At 35.5% G+C, this 21320-nt stretch overlaps 1 protein-coding gene across 1 annotated transcript; it reads left to right on the top strand.

Moving 5' to 3' along the window:
- The first annotated feature begins 2076 nt into the window (after positions 1-2076).
- On the top strand, positions 2077-16992 carry LOC140758470 (armadillo repeat-containing protein LFR). Its single transcript, XM_073094653.1, has 8 exons — positions 2077-2316; positions 13367-13536; positions 14003-14142; positions 14250-14497; positions 15578-15683; positions 15759-15897; positions 16356-16483; positions 16560-16992. Exons 1-8 carry the CDS (start codon positions 2133-2135, stop codon positions 16813-16815), a joined length of 1371 nt encoding a protein of 456 aa, XP_072950754.1. The 5' UTR covers positions 2077-2132; the 3' UTR covers positions 16816-16992.
- Positions 16993-21320: the final 4328 nt, after the last annotated feature.

The raw sequence follows: 21320 nt of genomic DNA, 5'->3' as shown, positions 1-21320 counted from the left end.
CCAAGAGAAATATGATATAATGTAGACTCCAACCATGTATCTAACACATGCATACTCCTACTAATCTATCACATGCTATACTTATGATAGAGATCATCTCGACATAAAACCATAACAATATAGTCATTTCCAATATCTCTATATATCATCAATGTACTCATATCCTATATCAGCCTAATCAAATGCATGATAAAATATGCTTGACTAAAATCATCTCTAGAAAAAGTCATATAATTATGCTAAAGGCCAAAACATGCATATACATAATTATATAATATATCATAATTTGAGAAAGAGGTTTAGGAAATAATACTACTCACCGTTTGTTCAGAAGACACAAAACTTGTATCTTTCACATCCGTCAATCGAGTATCAACTCATCGCTAGCTGGGTCCATGGGATCTCAAATAAGGGGTTGGGATCTGAAAATATTTACATAATATAAAGTTAGTTATTTATCCAATTAGAGTCCGTTCAGATAACATATGATGATTTATTAGGTTTAGAATTTCTTCTTTTATTTTTATTAAATGATTAGATTTATATCATATATTTAAGTATAATAACATTAATACATTATTATTCTGATTTTAGATTTATTTATAAAACCATAGTTTGCTAATTATATATTAAGTATATAATAATAGTCAATCTCTTTTGATAAAAAACGTAAAAGAGTTATATGTACAATAATATAATTTAAATAACAAGTACATATATTATATAATTATACTTTAATTATTTTGTCACTACTTCTCTTACTAAATAAATTAAGAGTTGCATATAAAATAATCTTTACTTAATGATGTAATATAAAATTAAGTAAGCCTACAATTTTATTAAATGCATAATAATGTATAATAAGTTGTATATATATACACACCTAATTATAAAGACATGTATTAATCTAATAAAAATATATAAAATTATAAGTATATTTATGTACAAATACCTATGATTATAATCAACTGAAATTACACTAATTACACTTACCTAATAACCATGTTGCTAAATATATATTCTTGAGAATTTAAATATCTAAAAATCTAATTCAGATTAACTAAATAATATACATAATTTAGACAATTGTTTTATTGCCGGAGAAGGTAAAATGAAGAGAGGAAAAAGAAGTAGAGGAAAAGAAGAAGAGAAGAGAAGGGAAGAGAGGGATGCTCATCACCTAGGCTGCGGCGACGATGACAATAGTGGCAGGCCGGTGTAGATAAGAGAAGGAGAGAAGGAGAGAAAGAGAGAAAGAGAGAGCTCGAGAGAGAGCTCGAGAGAGAGGTGTTTGAGAGAGGAGGGTAAGAGAGAGTGAGAGAGAGAGAGAGAGAGAGAGAGAGAGAGTATGAGAGTCATAGAGAGAGCTATAGAGAGGGAGGCAGTGAGGGGGGTGCGGTGGCGGTGGTAGCGACGACGGTAAGCCAGCATCAGTTAAAAAAGGAGAGAGAGCTAGAGAGAGAGAGAGGTGATTGAGAGAGAGAGAACGAGAGAGTTAGAGAGAGAGCGCCAAAGAGAGGCGATGAGGGGTGCGGCGGTGATAGCGAGAAGCCCGTCGGCAAGAAGGAGAGAGAGAGAGGTGGGTAAGAGAGAGGAGGGTAAGAGAGAGTCGGTAAAGGAGGTAAGGCGGCAATTACGATGGCGTCGGGCCCGTCACAGCCAGCTGGCCCAGCCTAGTTGGCTAGGGCGACGGTTGTAGGTGCACATGGCACCCGCAGTGCGCGCCCACAACCTGCAAGGCACGAGCTCGTGCCATGCAACACTAAATTAATTTTTTTTCTTTTCTTTCTTTCTTTTTGTCTTTTTTTTAAAAATTTAATTTATATATTATTAATAATATTAATATTATTAATATTAATATTAATATTTATTTTATTTTTTTAGATCTGGGTTATTACAATCTTGGCTTGGGTTGACCCCAAATTGTATTAGTAGCCTTTTGGCAAAATTTCATAAAAAAAAAAGTCGACTAGTTTATATATTTAGCAAACTCTGGGTTGGGAAGTGCGACCCGTGACTGTTCCGAATCCGACCCGTTTCTGCAGTCGTCGGTAAAAAGCCCCTAAAGCTCCTACTTTGCCCTAAACTACCTCCCTCCTCCCAGCCCGTACACAGCTAAGGAGAGAGTGCGAATGCAGAAGAGGGAACAGAGCAAGGTCGCGGGATCTGGCCCTACGCCAGCGAAGCGCGGCCGGCCGTTCGGCAGCACCACCGGTGGTGGCGGGGGTACCTCGTCGTTTTCCGCAGCCTCCGGCGAATCGGTATCTCCGGGTTCCCTCCTCGGCCCTTCTCTCCAAGTTCTCTCTTCCTTAGCCGGTCAGCTTCTCTCGGATCTTTTGTTTCCCCCTCCTCTCTCTTTGACACTCTCACGTGCTTTTATTTCAGTCAAATTTAAACTTATTTTAACAGGTAGAGAGTAAATTGGTATCACTAATTTCACCATTTGGTATATGGCAATGTGGTCGCACATAACGTGCATCTTAATTGAGACTTATAAGAGTTCGCGGTAAAGGATCACCTCTGTGACGTTCGTCATAATGATTCTTGCGATTCTCATGAAAATGATGAAATTAGAACTATCTAGTAGTTGAAAATTATTGCTTAATCTTTCTTTTCTGGTAAAATATGGACAAGAGGGTACACTTGTTTTCCTGCGTTATTTTAATTAGTATCTGATAATTGCCACGTTAGTCATGGCATCTTTAGGTTTCCACTATACTAAAATCTGTGCTCAAGGATTTGTCATATAAGCTACCATACTTCTGTTGGGATTCAAAAATATCACAATTTAATCTGTTCATATGCATGTGATGTCGTTTCGGTATGGTTTTCACCAATTGATACGTTTTATTATGCAGTGGATTTTTGCCAATGATACCGGGGAATATTGAATTATTGATACTTCCTTATGCTCACCCATGTTGATCTAAGAGACACCGTTAAGGGTCTCCTTCGTCCCTTTGATACTCTTTTGACTTTTGGTTCTTGATCTATATAAATTACACTTTAAATTTCATAATTGAAAGGAACTTCCTGTTTCTCCAAATTATTTGCTTCAACCTGCAAAGTTTCAAAAAATTCAGGAAAATCATCAATTATAGTCTAGCTATTGTATGATTTAAGGAGATCTAACTTTTTCTATGAGCAATATCTAATGCTAAAAGACTTCAATTTAGCCCCTAAAACTTATTTTAAGGCTCTATAAAGGTTAAAGTATTGTTTCCTCGACATAGTGAGATTTTAGGCTATTTAATGTGTTAATGACACCATAGTTCCTGGTTTTGGCCAATTCTGAGTGGAATCAGCCGAAAGGGATCGATCCTGGCCGGTTGGCTGGTTTCAGTTGGCGGTCAATACTTGATTCGCCCGTATCTACTGATCCCGCCCGAAACTGGCGAGAACGGGTGGGATCCGACTTGAACCTCACCCCTCCACTTGCCTCTCTTTCTCTTTTTTCTCTCTTTTTTCTTTCTTTCTCTCATTTTCTCTTTCTCTTTTTCTCTTCGTTCTCACTTCTTCCACTGGCGACCGAGTAGATCTTCGATGACCTTGACCTCCGGCGACCTCGGATGAGTTTTTTATTATTATTTTTTAGTTTTTAATTTCTCATTCTCTCTCTCTTTCTCTTCCTGCATTGAGTAGATCCGACGGTTTTTACTGTTGCTGCTGTGGTGAAGTTGCAGCACTAGTTACTAAGCCTGAGAGAGATGGGGGAAGAGAGAGAGATAGGAAAAAAGTAAAGAAAAAATAGGAATATTGTCTATTTGAGTAATTTTTGAGTAAAGTTTAAATTTTGAGAGAGGGGAGGAGAGAGAGCTCGATATTTATCCAAAATTTGAATTTTAAGTAAACTAATATATTTTCTAACTTTTTAGATTTCATATATGAGTAATTTTTATTTTCTTAATTTCCTCTCATTTTTTCTAAATTTTTAGAAATTTTTTACTTTTTTAAATAATATTTAGAATTTTACGCAATTAAAAAATAATCCGATCTGATACGAGTAGCCGATACATATCATTTTTTCGTACGGTTGATACCGATACTGATATCGATACTGGGAATATTGAGTGACACATTGGCTCGGCAATGGTACATGACATGGTACATATCATGCCGAGCCACAACCAACATCCATTGTGCCTTTGGCATAAATCCTTGCATATATAAATAAATATATCCAATATCCAGATAATCTTTTAGGAGTCGTCGAAAGGGTGGAAGACTACTAATTTAGTAGCATTGCATTTGTCACCCTTTATTAAAATCTATGAAGCACCGACACCTCTTTCTGTGAGAGGTGTCAGACACAGACATGCGTCAGACATGGACACGCATCCTACGCGCGTTCGATATGAGAAGGAAGTATCCAAATTTTCAAAAAAGAAAGAAAGAAAGGTACGATGAGGACAACAGATACTTATTAGGCATAATGGGTCAGGTTTGAGTTGTTTTTTAATAACCCGAATTTAAATCCAAAATTAATTGTCTTCAAATTTGAGTTTTGAGATCCTAGTGACTAGTTGATGTCTAGTGAAATTCTTTATTGGGAAGTCATATAGGAATGAAGTTTGGTATGATGTCACCATAGAGGTGTGTCAAATCCTATTGGGACACCCATGGCAAGATGACAAAAAGATATTTCATGATAGTGAAAAGAGCATTTACATTTCACGAAGGACAATGTGAGAATTGTTTTACATCCTCAAAGAAATGCACCAAATCCTTGAAAATCAGACTTAATCCTAAAACAAGAAATAATTCTAAAGTGACTATTCTTGAGAAAACATCTTTCCAAGAACATATGATAGAATCACTCATAGGTTTTGCCCTTATAAGGAAAGAAATTCCTGAAGACTATGATTTCCAAGGAACTTCGACATTTTTTATCAGAGTTTTCATATATTACACCTGATGAACTCCCCAATAGCCTCCCACCACTGCGAGAAGTCCAACTCCATGTTGAGTTGATACCCACATTTGCAATGATGAGTCCATTTGTGCATAAAGAACTACACCGACAAGCTACTAATTTGTTGGCAAAGGGGTACATTAGGGAAAGTCTAAGTCTAGTTGCGATCTCTTGACACCAAAGAAAGACAAGTCTTGGAGAGTGTGCGTTAGTAGTCGTGCTATTAATAAGATTACTATCAAGTATAGGTTTCTTATACCTGGCTTGTTGACATGTTAGATATGTCGAGTGGTGCCAAATTCTTTTCCAAAATAGATCTTAAAAGTGGATATCATCGAATTAGAATATGACCCAGAGATGAATGGAAAATAGCTTTCAAGACTAGGGAAGGATTATATGAATGGCTTGTTATGTCGTTTGGCTTGTCAAATGCCTCTAGTATCTTTATGTGCATAATGAACCAAATCCTCCGACCTTTTCATTGGAAAGTTTGTTGTATATTTTGATGATATCTTGGTTTACAATGCTTGTGCTCAAGAAAACCTAAATCACTTGAGATAAATACTTCACACTAGAACAAATCAACTATATGTTAGCCTTAAAAAATGTACTTTTCTAACTAATATTCTCATCTTCCTTGGATACATTGTGTTAGCAGAATATTAAGGTTGATCCTGCTTAAGTAGAAGCTATTAAAACATGGGCAACTCTAAAAACAATCACTGATGTTCAAAGTTTTCACAGATTTTAGCTCTGTGGTAGCTCCCATGACTGACTGTTTGAAAGCTAGCACATTCCAGTAGACTTCTGAGGCTGATAAGAGCTTTCAACTTGTGAAAGCTAAAATGATAAGTGCTCCTATCTTAGCACTTCTTGACTTTGAAAAAGCTTTCGAAGTCGACTGTGATGCCTCCAACATAGGTATAGGTGCAGTCCTTAGCTAAAAAGGACGACCTTATAGCGCTTTTCAGTGAGAAACTAAATGATGCCCGGAAAAGATATTCCATGCAAGGATTCGAGTTTCGGCCGATCGGATCGGGATCGGCTATAGCCGATCCCGATCCAGGCCGAAACCACTTGCAGTAGACAGCTACTGCTGTCAGCTGTCAGCTGCTGCTGACAACTACTGCTGTCAGCAGCAGCTAGAGAGAGAGAGGGAGAGAGAGGAAGGGAGAGTGAGGGAGAGAAAAGGAGAGAGAGAGAGAGAGGGAAAAAGCAAGAGAGAGTGAGAGAGAGAGAATGAAAGAGAGAGTGAGGGAGAAGGAAAGATTAAAAAAAAGGGTATGAGAGAGAGGAAAAAAGGAAGAGAGAGAGGGAAAAAGCAAGAGAGAGTGGGAGAGAGAGAAAATGGAAGAGAGAGTGAGGGAGAAGGAAAGATTAAAAAAAAGGGTATGAGAGAGAGGAAAAAATGAAGAGAGAGTGAGGGAGAGGGAAAGATTAAAAAAAAGTTGAGAAAGAGAGAGAGAAAAAGATAAAAAAAAAGAATGTGGGAGAAAATGAATACTTTAGACTAACAATTAGAGGGATAGAAAAGAAGAGAGGGAGAAAAAGAGATTTTTACTTTTTAGGCTTTATATGTGAGTAATTATTATTTCTTATTTTCTTATAATTTTTTCTAAATTTTTAAAAATTTCTCTAATATTTTTAATAATATTTAGAATTTTATTTAATTAAAATAGTCCGATCCGATACAGGCGGCCGATACGGCCGATACAGCCGATACGTATCGTTTTTTCGGACGGCCGATCCCGATCCTGATACCGATTTTTGGAACTTTGATTCCATGCCATTGTTCAAGTTTTGAAACATTGGAGATATTACTTGATTCAGTGAGAGTTTATACTTAACTTTGTCCATGAAGCATTGTGCTATATAAATTCACAAAGAAACAACAATAAACGACACACAAAATGGAGAAGTTTCTTGTAAGAATATACTTTCACCTGAGACACAAAGCTGGTACAACCAATGAAGTTGTAGATGCTTTGAGTCATCGATCCCATTTGTTAGTCACGATGTCAATTCAAGTTGTCGGCCTTGAATATATTAAAGATCAATTCGACCTATTTAGAGTCATGTAAGGCTAATAAGGTAAATCCAACTGCTGATTTCATTGTATAGGAGGGGTACTTATTTAGTAGCACATGATTATGTATTTTTGTTGGATCACCAAGAGAGAGTTCAGTTCATGAATTACATAGTGAAGGTTTAGGATGTCACTTTGGCCAAAGCAAGACGTTTGCTCTAGTTTAAGAGAGATTTTTTGATCAAACATTTGCAGAGATGTGGAACAATTTATAAAAAGGGTGTCACACTTGTCAAACTTTCAAAGGATACAAACAAAATAATGGTTTGTATACTTCTTTCCCTGTTCCTATTATGGATCCCAAAATCGGCCAATCCAGTGTTGGATCGGTTGATTTGGATTGGGATCTGCCATAACCGATCCTGATTCGAACCCAAAACTACTTTGATGACTGGTTTTGGTCTGGTGACTGGTATCGGCCTTATTGGTTGAAATCAGCAATATTGGTTGAAACTAATTATTTTTAAGATTTAGATCTAATCTAAAATATATTTAACCTAAGAGACATTAGTAATTGATGTTATCAACTACTTTCTTTTTAAATTTTTAGTTTTTACTCTATCTCAGACACACTCCTACTGTCACACTTCACCAAGTTTATTCGATATCCGATCCGATAAGCCCCTCCTGCTAATCCACACTTCGGTGAACTTGAATAAAATTGTCTTTTCTTCTCTTTCCCCTCTTTTTCACTCACTTTTAAACTCCCATGTTTTGCTGTTATAGAATAATCACTGTTGTTCTGTATAATAATTTACGAACATAAAAATTTGTCAAATTCAAGTCGGAATTCGTATATTATTTTGAGCATAATTCCCACTTTCGATCGATCTTGATCCTAACCTTTGACTAGTTTCGTTGGGTTATTGGCCGGACTCGATTCGAATCAGCCAAGTGAAAGAGAGAAAGAGAGGAAAGATGGCAAAAAAAAGGAAAAAAGAGAGGAAAGATAGCAGAAAAAAGGGAGAAAGAGAGGAAAGAGTGAAGAGCTCATTAAAGAGAGGTCGACGAAGCTGGATCTACGTCGGAAGAATTCGTTGAAGGTTGATGGAGCCGAACCTACGTAGGAGAAATTCGTTGGACGTTGATGGGGCTGAAATTATGTCAGAGAAGCATCACTTAGGAGAGAGAGGGAGTAGGAGAGGAAGATGAGTGCGTAGGAGAGGAGAGATAGTGGGAGAGAGAGGAAGAGAAAGAGGAAGAGGTTGGGATCAGAGGTTTTTTGAAGAGGGAGAGTGGGAATAGAGATAATGAGAAGATGGGAGAGTTAGTGGGAGAGTTAATAACAGAGAAAGTTTGCAAAAGAGAGAGTTAGGGGAGAGTTAGTATGAGAGAGTTAGTGGGGGAGAGAGTTAGAAGAAAACTTATTTGTATGAGATGGGAGATAGAGTGCATGAGTGGTAGAAAACAATATTTTTATGTTTATTTTTCAGTTTTAGACTTCATATATGAATTATTTATAATTATATCTTATTATTATTTTTTCTAAATTTTATTATTATTTTTTGTATTTTAAAAATTATTTCAAAATACAGGTCGATATAGACTGGCGATACTGCTGATACAGTCGATATATATTAGTTTTCCAGACGGTTTTGAGTGAGTTTTTTCTTTAGTTTTTAGGTATTATGTTTGAGTAATTTTTATTTTTATTTTCTTATTTTTCTGTTATTTCTTATATAATTTTTAAAATTTTCCTGTATTTTGAGTAATATTTAAAATTTAATATAATTAAAAATAGTTTGATCCGATACTGGTGGCCGATATGACTGATACAGTTGATATGCATCGGCATATTTAAGGGTCGATCCCGATCCCGATACTGAGTTTCGAAATCTTGGTTCCTATAACCTTGTGGGAAAGATATCACTATGAATTTTGTACTTGGATTGTCTTGAACTATTAGTAGAGTTGATTTTGTGTTTGTAGTTGTGGATTGATTTACAAAAATGGCTTATTTCTTCCCATGCCAAAAAGACATCTCATGCATTTTATATAGCAAACTTATTTTTCCAGAAAATAGTTTGTTTGCATGGCATTCCAAAATCATGCACATTAGATAGGGTTACTAAATTTATTAGTCATTTTGAAAGGCATTGTGGTCGAAGTTAGAGACTAAATTGTAATTCAATAGTGCTTATATCATTCTCAAACAGATGGTTAAATGGAAGTAGTTAATCGATCATTGGGTAATCTATTAAGGTGTGGTACGTTCCAGCTAAGAACGTATTGGGGTTTAATTGGCTTAGACTTCAATTTTGGAATTTATGTGTAGTAGGGTTAGGGCAAGGCGTAGAATAGAAATTTATGAAAAGAACGAGAAGAATACACTTGTGGTGGTGGTTTGGGCAAGATAGATGAAGATAGAGACCAATAATCCTCAATAAATCAAAGCATAATCAAAAGGGGTTGACTCAACATCTATTTATAGGCTAACCTACGTTCTCAAACAATTAAAAATACCTAATGCAAGAAAAACACGTAAAGAAATTAAGTTCGAATAGGTTTCATCGTCAGGCATTCAAACGGGTTCATGGGCGTTTGAATGCCCAGGATGGGCTTTTGATCTCGGGTATTGGCGTGGGAACGCTTGTACCCGAGAATGGCGGTTTAGGCTGATTTTGGCCCGTATCAACGTGTCTAGCAAGAGAAAAACATCTCAGTGAGATTTAATCTTGCGACAAGCTGGATTTGCCTATAATAGGTTAATAGATCCATTGAAAAATCTCCTTTTGAAGCGCTATATGGCCATCCCATTTCTTTTACCTATTACCTATGATGTAGGACAACGTCTCGATTGTAGAGTTGAGAAGAAGTAGGAAAAAATAATTAAACCCGTGGAATCCATCAGTCGGGGTGTCGGAATCCACCGACGTTGGAATCCACCAACAAACACTCAATATACAAAAGCTCTCAAAATATTTATTAACCCATAAAAGATGATTACAAGCCTTTATATAGGCAAAATAAAATAAGGCAAAAGATGAAAATAGCTTTAGAAGGTGGCTAGTCACAACCCTCGTTAAGTCAAAGAGCCACGGGTGTAACCCTTTTGTGTCTACGAGAATAAACGTGATGAAAAGTGGTGTCCCCACCAACTCTCCCGGGGTGGAAGAAACTCGACCCAGTCGAGTGGCTCTGATAGTATTCTAAAATGTCAGGGTCAAGCTGCTGGAACTTCTCACGAGTGATCCACATGTAATTAGACTCTGGTCGTCCGTGCTATCGAACGAAAAAAAGGTGAACCTTTCCTTCTGTAGTAGATATTATTTGATCATTCAAAATACCGTCTATCTTTTCTTGTGATGTGGATGGGAAAGGAGAAGTGGTATGTGGCATAGCAGGGATGTTTGGAAGGGTAGTAGATGTAGCATAGGGTTCGGTGGGGATGTGCATAGGTGGTTGGTAGGCTGCTAAATCCTCAATTTTAAAAGTACAACTAATGCCATAATCAGAGGGAATATCAATGACATAAGCATTAGCACCTATATGTTTTAGAACTTGGAAAGATCTTGCACTACGAGCATGCAACTTCTGAACAGCTCCTGAAGGGAATCGTTCAGAGACAAATCATAACATGATCACCAACATCGAACTCCTTGGCACGTTTGTGCAAGTTGGCGTGTATTTTATACTGGCGATTACTTGCCTCAATTCGCTTGGTGATCTCTTGATGCAAAGAATGAACATGATGTGCAAATGCTTCGGCAGACTCAGAGACTTTAGAATGAGATGACATAGGCAATAGATCTAGAGGTTTGTGTGCTTTAAAACCAGGAACAACTTTAAATGGGCTCATGCCAATAGACCTACTGATGGAGTTATTATATGCAAATTAGGCTATAGGATGAATGACATCCTAGTTTTTTGTTGTGATTATCCACGAGACAATGTAAAAGATTTCATAGCACCATCGAGATGACACTATTCGAGGTAGTGTATGGTAGGCCGCCACTTACCTTGAGGACATACAACCCCAAGGCATCAGCAGTGAGGACGGAGACAGAGATAGAGCTAGTAGATCGGGATGTGGTTCTACGGAGGTTATGGGAGCACATGACAACGACCCAGAACCGTATGAAACAAGTGTATGATCGCTAGTATCGGGAGTTGTTTGAGGTCGAGGACCTTGTATTCGTGCGAGCCCAGCCATATTGGCAAGTTACCCTCCGTCCTGTACGCAATCCCAAGTTAGCGCATCGGTATTTTGGACCATTTCGCATATTGGAGCTAGTGGGACCTGTTGCATACAGATTGGAGTTGCTAGAGGGATCTCGGGTTTATCCTGTGTTTCATTACTCTCTACTGCGAGCGAGAGTAGGGGCAGATCAGGCAGTGAGCACATAGATACCCGATCCATTGGATGAGATATAGGCATATGAGCTAGTGCGTGTATTGGCGAGACGGAGGTGTCGTCGAGAAGGTCGACTAGAGACTGAGATCTTGGTGGAGTGGCTTGGGCGACATTTCGATAAGGCGACATGGGAGTCTGAGGAGGACATCATGGAACACTTTTCGGACTTCTCACCTTAAGTCAAGGTGACAGAAGCATGATGGATTGATACAACTAGAGCTGGATCAAGTTGTATCGGAAGAAATAAATTTATTTTGAAAGAAAATAAGGCTTTTTGTCGGGAGGTGTTCAAATGCCTGGGACCATGTTCGAACGCACTATGAGAACACCTGCATGCGCTCATAAAAACAGAGAATGTTTTGTGCGTTCGAATGGCCTCGGGCCTGTTCGAATGCGCTCCTTTGAACGCTTGCACACGTTTGCAAAGATAGAGAACAGAAATTTTGCGTTTGAATAGCCTCGAGTGTGTTCGAACGCACCGCAGCGAGAACACTTTGTTTTTAGGGCTTTATTTTTGCTGTTTGAGTCCAAGGGGTAGCCTCTAAGTATTATGGAGTACATACTAGTTGGGTTATATTATGAAATCTATCTTCTCCTCTCTTTCTCTCTCTCTCTCTCTCTCTCTCTCTCTCTCCTTGTCCTAACTTCTTATCGTCCCCTAGCCTACATTGGTTAGATCCTTTTCCTTGTCTGTCGCGTTCCTACTTTTTCTAGGAGCGATCTCCTCGTTCCCTTTGTCCTGTTCCCTTCTCTAATCACAAATATCCCTATCCACATATCATCTTCTTCCACCTCTTCCATCACTATCAAGAAGTCCCTTCAATCCAAATACCCAACTTATCCGTCATTAGTCCGGTTCGTAACACTAGGTTAGATTAGTAGGCTGCCTAAAGTGTTTGGGAATCCTCTAAGAAAACTCTTGATTTTTTCTCAACCTTTGGGAAGTTGGACTTCCCAGCATAACTCAACTTCCCAACCTAACTTCTTAATTTCTCAACCTTTGAACATCCCAAAAACATACCTTTGGTCTCCCCTCTTTATAAATCTTATGCAGCCCTAGTGGAGAATGATCTTTGGAAGGTATCAAACACTTGTTTTCTTCATATAAACTTCTCATCTACTTTTCATTCTACCCTACTCCCTTCCACAGTCCTTGCGTGTTTCCATCTTTTACTTCCTCTCTATAAAATCCTCCATAATCTTTGTGGGTGTCTTCTTATTCTGCCTTATCTCTCTGCTTCCTTTTCATGTATTTGTTGCTTCCCTATTTTCAGCTGATTCGATCGAAACTGACCTGAAACTAGTCACAAAACATGTTTTAGGATATGGCCGATCCTGATTCCTTTCATTCCTATCAAGATTTAAGCGAAACTCTTTTCCATGGTTACAAATCCAAGAGTGAATACTGCTCAGAATGATTGTTGAGTTAACTGTCTTCAGTTCAGACAACTGTATAGGACTGCCACCACTATCCTTCTATGGGTGTAGCATGAAATTTAGTGATGTTATACTTTTCCTTACCTAGAAGAATTTCAGATATGCAATCTGGGATTTTCATAAGCACCTGAGTATTTTCCTATGTCAAACTTCGACCTTCCTTTTACGTCAAGATTGATCTTGCATCTTGATGTCACAGTGTGGGCTCTTTTTTCTTTTTCCTTCATTTTGAGGTAGTTAAGGTACCACAAGCTGGCTCTTGTGCACCTTTTATTTTTAGGTAGTATTGTTGTCAATCTAAGCTTTACATTCTAAGATCTTCACATATGGGGTGACTTGGCTTTCTTAGTTTTGGGTTCTCTCATATGTTAGTTTACCTCTAGTATTAATGTTGCTTGATTATGAAATTGGAAAACTTCATCTCTTTGATAAAGAGGTAATACTGCATTTTCCTATCTCTTCATTGACAAGAGACTTCAAATGACAGCTTAGAAATTTACCTTATAACTTTAAATTGGGCTGCAACAGAGCTAACAATTTGTTCATTATGCCTGCTTGTGGTCATTGCAAACAACAGATCAGAACAATAGAAGAATTGTCCTTGCTTTACAAAGTGGATTGAAAAGTGAGCTGACATGGGCTTTGAATGCTCTTACGCTGCTTTCTTTCAAAGAGAAGGATGATCTTCGCCGGGATGCAACACCTCTTGCTAAAGTCCCTGGATTGCTAGATTCTCTCCTTCAAGTTGTAGGTGCTGATGTCTTTTGTTTTTTTTTTTAAATTTAAAATTTTTATCATCTCTGTTTATCTTATTTTGCTGATCCCTTAACTCTTCAGACTGTTATGAAGCTTTTGTTGCTTGTAGGGAGTCAGTTTTCTTTTTGCAGTTTTCATTGTTATAACACGTACCATTGAGTAATAATTGTGATTCCAATTGAATGCACATTGTTGTAGCCTCATGTACTGAAATGCAATTTTTCAGTGCTTCAATTATAAAGTATGAAACTTGATTTCTATCATATATTGCTCAACTTTGGGTTTGTTGAACTTTTGTTATACTTTCTTGATATTGCATATTTTTTTTCTTTTTAGCACACTACTGTGAGTTTTTAAATTTGTAGTATCTTTTGTTATGCTTGCTTCTTATCTCATATTTCCCTTGGCACGTCTGTCAGATTCTAAATTTGTAGTCATATCTTATATCATGGGGCAGGTCGATGACTGGCGTGATATAGCTCTTCCTAGGGATTATACAAAGCCAGCAAGAGTAAGAACTCTGGGGACTAATTTAGTGGTTACAGGCTTTGGAAATGAGTATGATACAACTTCCATTGACACCCTCTTGCATCATGGGTATGTCATGATTTTTTCTATTTTTACATGGCAAGGTAGTACTGGTAGGTACCCTGCAGTTACATTGTAGACTGGTAAGCTCAAAGTTGGACCATGTCTTCTGGCAGTTCTGTAAGTGCTTCATCCAAAACAGAGGCATCTATCAGAAGAAAGAAGAAATCTGTGGAATGGTGGTTTGATGAAGATGGCTTATTTAATTCGGATGAAGAAGGACGAGCAGAGAAACATCAATGTGCACTTGCTGCTTCTAATATCATCCGAAATTTTTCATTCATGCCAGACAATGAAGTTATAATGGTCCAACATAGGCATTGTTTGGAAACAATATTTCAATGCCTAGAAGATCAAGATACAGGTGAAAGAGTGTATCAGTTATCTGTTATCATCTTATCTTAATCATGTTATCTTGTCTTGTTTGTACTTCCATTATTCCATATATTTTGTTGACAATACGTTCTCTGTTTGTTTAGAAAGTAGTGATGCTATCCTGTCTTTCTGTGACAAAACTGTCCATTATTATTAGGATTGAGTACTATCTAAGTAATGATCCCAAAAGCATTTTATATCCTAGACCTTGTGAAGCATTCAAAATTAAAGTGTATATATTGTCAGGCATCATAAGTTCCAAGTGTATAAGTTCTAAAGTGATAATATATTCTTCGGGTCTGTTGGAGATTGTACCCTAGATTCAACACCTTTGTATGACAAAGGGACATGAGAGATCTTTAGGTTCCCAGAGAAATGGGTCTGGGGAGGGAAAGAATACCTTTTTGTCTGTTTAGGCACTTTTTTTTTCTTTGACAGATTTATTGAACTAACTTTAGGTATCTTTCATTTGTTTCATCCCTTATTCTTGTTATAATTTTTTCTCTACTTTCTTCTTTTTGTTGCTTTGATTTGATTTCATGTAGTAACCTTCTTAATCTAGTCATCTTCCTTTTCAATTGTAGACCAGGTTAAGTTTGACTCTGCTACAACATATAATCTCAAGTGAATTGTCATTTCATTAACTTTTGCGCAAGATATTCATGACTTCATAGAGGGGCATTCATTGAATAACAGCTGTGTAACTGCAATTTACTTATTTGTAAAATTACGTCTATTTAATGGTAGTTTTATGTTTGGTAGTACTTATTTTCTTTATGAGTAGTAAGATACTGAAGTTATGAAAAAATTCAAATATTTTTTTACTGACATTTATTGGTACATAAAGCAAATGAATGAACACAAATTTTATATAGGAATTGCCAGAAGAAATTGTGGAATCATCTTTCTTTACGAACCTTGTTCACTGATTATCCTTCCTATTATTACGAAGATTTGATTGCATTATGGCGGTATTGTTTACTACTGAATTATGTGATTAAGCTGAAGTTCGCTTCATCAATGCTCAATCATATTCTTCTGCTAACATTGTACATATTTTCCTAAGCAGAAGATGAGGAGCTTATAACCAACATGCTTGAGACAATTGTCAATTTAGCACCAGTGCTGGATCTGCGAATATTCAGCTCATCAAAGCCATCGTATATCCAAATGACGTGAGATGCTATTTTGAATGTCATCTTTTCCTTTCTATATGGTTGCAGTCTATAATTCAAGCTTTTTGAATCTAGTGAGAAGCGTGCTGTTCGGTCCATCATGGGGATTCTCGGATGTTCCATAAAGGCATGGCATTGTGCAGCTGCCGAATTGCTTGGACGCCTGATAATAAATCCAGACAATGAACCATTTCTCCTTCCTTCTGTACCTCAGGTATGTAAATAATTTGATCTCTTTGGAACTTGGTGAGTAGATAGTGGTTTATTTCTTACTTTAAACATTAGATCATGTTATCGAAGAACATTTAGATGTTGCAGATTCGATGGATCCAGTCAAAGGAAGATCATTTTAGGCATGGGATAGTTTAGTATAGATTTAGTTGGCACTGTCTAATCTTACTCTATCTTAGCCCATTTGAGAACCTGTCTTAGTAAAATTATTGCAAATTCTCCATGATTTCATCATCATCCAAGCTTTCTCACAACAATATGTTGGACAATATCTTGAATGCCAGTTATGGTTAGAGTTGTGGATAGTAGGACTAAATGAATATTTCTGGCTAATTGTTATCATGATGCTAAAATGTTGGTGGTCATGGATGATTTAACATATCAAGTTGGGTGACCAAGTTATTTCAGTGATTGTAGCAAATTTTATGCTTTTTGCTGCAGGTATACAAGAGATTAGTTGATCTTCTGAGTTTTCCCGCAGTTGATGCCCAGGCAGCCGCTGTAGGAGCTCTCTATAACCTTGCAGAAGTGAATATGGATTGCAGGCTGAAGCTTGCTGGTGAACGATGGTAAGGGCACTCCATTTGTATTAGATAGAAGCTTAGATATGAGAGTATCATAACAATTGTATTTAATTTGATTCAGGGCTGTTGATAGACTCTTTAAGGTTGTAAGGGCTCCACATCCTGTACCTGAGGTTTGCAGAAAAGCCGCAATGATACTGGAGAGCCTGGTTTCTGAGCCGCAAAACAGGCATCTGCTTCTTGCTCATGAGAGTACCTTTGCTGAGATACTCATGATGGATGGAAGACACTCTGATACCTTTGCTCGCATATTGTATGAGCTAACATCAAGGTCAAATAATAAAGCGACAACTGCTAGAGGTGTTTGGGGCATGTGAGTTTATTGCAATTGTCTCTTAAATCATTATGCATGATGAGCCAATCTTGCCTTGCAGAAATTGGGATATTAATGTTTACTTTAAAATACATTGTCTCTCTAAGTATATGCTGATTAAGTTGTTCAACAGCATCAATATTATTAATGTAGTGAAAGTTAATGTGCTTTGTGATTTTTCTTTTTATAGTAGTCGTTGGTTGGAATTCTTTTTTTAATGCTTTTGAAAAAAAGTAGGGAATAGCCCTAGTTATATTGTCATGATACATGGAATCAAGCCTAAGGAGAGAAATTGGAAGAAAATGATAAAGGAAAATATAAAAGAAAAAATGGTGATAAAAGGAAAGGGATCAATGGTTACAAAATTTAGCAAAAGTCAATATCATGATTTTAGTAGAAGGCCACAATGGGTCTTTTACTATCTCAAATTTAGGCGATTTGCACCATAAATAAAATATATTTTTGCTTGATAAATTATTTTAAGGTTTTTTTTTACAATTTTACCCCTTTTTTTGATAATGTTAAAATTGCTCCATCACCAACTTTGATGATATCGAGATATTATTTGTAGAATATGAAAAGTCTAATTATATCATCTTTGGTAGGAAATCCTATAATATCTTGCGAATATTATTTTTGAAACCCTTTTTCTCCACATTAGGAAATCATCTAAAACATTATTCTTCCTTGTCATTGAGAGCTCTCCCTTTCTTGAATCCACTTTTCTCTACGGCTAATAGAATTAGTGCCTGCAATTGGGGCTTCCCTTTCCTTTCTCGAGGAATTGGAGAGCGCGAAGCTTAAGCATGTCTTCTAATTCTTGCTTCCCATTTTATAATATTAAGGTTTTTGTTGATGAATTGGTTCACTCATGTTGGAATTGAAGGAAGAGACAAAATTGGCTGGTTAGAAAAGGTATTCACATTAGATGGGATTGAGGATTATTTAGGATTTTGGGTATATGTTCATTTACTTGTCAGATTTTGCATACGCATAATTTGATTCTTCATAAATACAAAAGCCCTTAATTGTGCTTTTACATGGAAACATAAATGGTTAGAGTAATAATTCATGTTTTCTTGTATTGTACTGTATTACTCTATTACATTTGACAATTTATGTAAAAAGCAATTCTTTTCTGTACTTAATTTTTGAGCTTGTGATTGTTTATATTTTTTACTTGCTATTTCATAGTTCAATACTATGAAATCTATAAATAATATTTTCGAAATTCATAGTTAGCATCTTTGGAATCTGAAGACACTAACTATAGAATTTATTATTAATAAATTTTAGTATGATATTCATTAAATTAGTTTTTTTATTCTAAATTTGTGGATAATTGTTTGGTTAGTTGTTTATTATGTAGATATTCTATTTTTTTATAGGTTTCATTCGTAAGAGCATCTCCAACCGGGCTCTATACGGGGCTCCAAATTTGTAGCCATGAATAGTGACCCACCATGAAAATAGAGCCGGGCTCTATTTGTCAGATCAACTTTTTGAAAATACCAAAATTGCCCAATAAGTGTTATATTCAATAATTTTAATTCCATTTGTATCCTTTGTTAAATAATTTAGTTAGTTAAGCTAAGTATATAATTAGTTTTACTAATCGGTTTTTAACAAAAATAATACCATTGGAAAGGTCTCATTGAGACATTTAAAATGAGTCTAATATTAAATTACTTTTGAATTAATTTTAATTTTAATTTTTTTATTATTTATAAAAATGAGTCTAGTAAATTATGTATCCTAAAATATAATTACTCAAAATTATCCCCAATGTAAATATTAAAAATTAAAATACATTAGATATGAAATACATCAAACATGAAATACATTAAAAATGAAATACATCAAATAAAAATTACATTAAAATTTATAGACAAGAAATTTGTAGAAGAAGCAATATTCATTTTCAAGTCGGAGGTTTATCGCAAGAAGGTGGACACAGTCAAGAAAGAGAAGGTGGCTACGGAACCGGAACCAGTGGCTACGGAACCGGAACCGATGGCTACGGAACCGAAACCGGTGGCTACGGAGATGACTTATCAGAATATTAAACATCTATTGCTTTTATTATGTTTGGTTAATTTCTGCTTATTTTAGGTAATGTAATTTTGATATTTTTAGTTAATAACATGTAATGCTTATTTCGTGTAATATAATTTCGATGCGTTTAATTAAAAAATTAGTAATTTAAAATTACTTCTAAAACTATTGAATATTAATCTTATTTTAAAGATTTCGATGAGAGTTTTCTAACCATATATTTTTTAATAAAAAATAATAACGCTAAGATGATCTATTAAGCAATTTAAAATAGCTAATATAATAATATATATTATATTATTATTATAATATATATGGAGCCCGGTGCATTGGAGTGCACCGGGCTCTTGCTCCATTTTTGGCTCCATATTTGGAGCCTCAAGCATTGGAGATGCTCTAAGAGAAATTGACCTAAGAATTTAGATATAGAAGATGAATATCAGAACAGGAAAAGGTTTATCAAAAACTCCCAACTACAGTTTCACGTTACTTTCTTCTTTCTCAAAATAATATGACTCCTAAGAATAAACAAGTGAAATATTAGTTTGCTTATCAATATAATTCGTTATTATTGATATCTGTTTATAGAGTTGATTGTAGGATTTTCTTTATGGAGTATGAGAATCGTCTACTAAATGTTGCATCGATGACATTTGTGTAAAATGATATGGCTAGGCTTCCTGCAAAAATTACAACAAAAATATTATTAATGGAATCAAAAGAAAAGAGAAGTAAGAGGTAAAAAAAGGGAGGGAGTCCAAATGAAACCACAATTGCCTTAATAATAGTTATCATGCCTAGATAAGTAATGCCTCACTTGACAGCTCTTCCATGAAGGAAGAAAACTAGAGGAATCAAGCCCACATATTGATTTGTTCTAATAAAATCTAATTTTATAATATAGTGAAATTGTATTTAGAACAACTAGGTGTATGTTAAAAAATGAAGTTGTATTCTAAAAATTTGTTTACAACAACAACTAATCTATAATCTATATATATATCTGAAACGGTTGTGTGCAACATCAATTAGTCAATTTTTGAATGTTTGTGTACAATGGCAAATAATCTATAAGTAATTTCTAAAATGTTTGTATACGATGATTATTAACTATGGAATCCATCTTAATAACCATAGAATCTATAATTATTATTAATAAAATTCATAGTCAATAACTATGGAATAATTATTAATTATGAAATCCATAGTTATTAATTATGGAACCCGAGATAGTAACTATAAAATTATATTTGACTATGTATCAAAATAATATCGTTGTACACAAATATTTTAAAACTTCTAAATTATTTGCTGTTGTATACAAATATTTAATAACTACCGATTTTATAATTAATAGCTATAGATTCCATAATTACTAACTATAAATGCTTAGGATTAATTAGATATTTCGGAGAAATTTCATTGAACCCAATTCTATATATGATGACTAGTAATAGATCTCATAAATACAAAATAGAAGTCCATCGATAGACAATGAGAATCCATAAGTACAAGACAAATAAAATTCTAAGAAAATTGGAATGCTGTCACAAGTACTAGAGCTAATGCAGACACTTGGTTATGCATCACTAATATTGTCTTGGCAAAATCTTACATTATGCCCCATTTTTTTTTTATATTTTGAGCATCTTTATTTTTTAATCTCTGCATTCTCGCTTTATGATGGTATTCTTTTTGTTTGTTTTTGTCCTAGTCAGACTCTCACTAGTCACCAATGGAGGTAGCAATTTGATATCTAAAACTACCCCTTTTGGCAAAACGGCATAGAGGCAGAGTTTTTTAAGCAATTTCCATTAGAGAGATGAAAAGAAAGTTTGTTGCAAAACTCTTCATTCTTAGGAAAGAAATAAGTATGGAGTAAGTAAGTATCAAGTAAGTATGAAATTTATGGGAGTTTGTTTTGCTGTCAGGAGAAGAAAGAAATCTCCTCTCTCCTCTATCTCTCGTTAGTCATTACTAATATATATAAAATAGAAAAAAACAAAACAACATTTAATGTGTTGCCGGTGCTAACAATTTATATTTTAATAAAACTTACCATAACTAACAATTGAAGAAATCCTCAAAATCAGTGTAAGGGCATTTTTGGTACTTTTGAAAATGTGTGGGTGAACTTGCAAAAGAAAAACTTTAACTGGGTAATGAGGTAAAATTTTAAATATATTTGGTTTATAGTGCAAATTGCCGCTCAAATTTCTAGGGTAATTTATATATTATTCTAGAATATAAAACTAAAAAATTGAAAGTACCAAAAAGATTTTGTTTGGAAACTTACCTTTTTGAGTCATATTGATTTACCTATTTGATTTTTAAATTAGAAATTTGTTGGGGAGAGATAGAAATCCTAAATCAATTAGGTTGAAAAATATGAAAAGTCAAAGCCCAAATCAAAGTCAAAATCCAAATATGAGTCCGCTTAGAAAAATTGAATCT

The sequence above is a fragment of the Typha angustifolia genome, chromosome 3 (genome assembly GCF_048772165.1).
Source record: "Typha angustifolia cultivar Huaian chromosome 3, ASM4877216v1, whole genome shotgun sequence".
In the NCBI taxonomy this organism is placed as follows: Eukaryota; Viridiplantae; Streptophyta; class Magnoliopsida; order Poales; family Typhaceae; genus Typha; species Typha angustifolia.
The sequence above is the reverse complement of the archived record's forward strand: the minus strand, read 5'-3'. Positions and strand labels throughout refer to the sequence as shown.

What these genes read in the sequence shown, in the direction of transcription:
- LOC140758470 (XM_073094653.1), top strand. Translation starts at nt 2,133, where the DNA reads ATGCAGAAGAGGGAACAGAGCAAGGTCGCGGGATCTGGCCCTACGCCA. An exon ending in AGTTCTCTCTTCCTTAGCCG is followed by an intron (nt 2,317 to 13,366) that starts GTCAGCTTCTCT and finishes TGCAAACAACAG; the next exon opens with ATCAGAACAATAGAAGAATT. An exon ending in CCATCGTATATCCAAATGAC is followed by an intron (nt 15,684 to 15,758) that starts GTGAGATGCTAT and finishes TTTTGAATCTAG; the next exon opens with TGAGAAGCGTGCTGTTCGGT.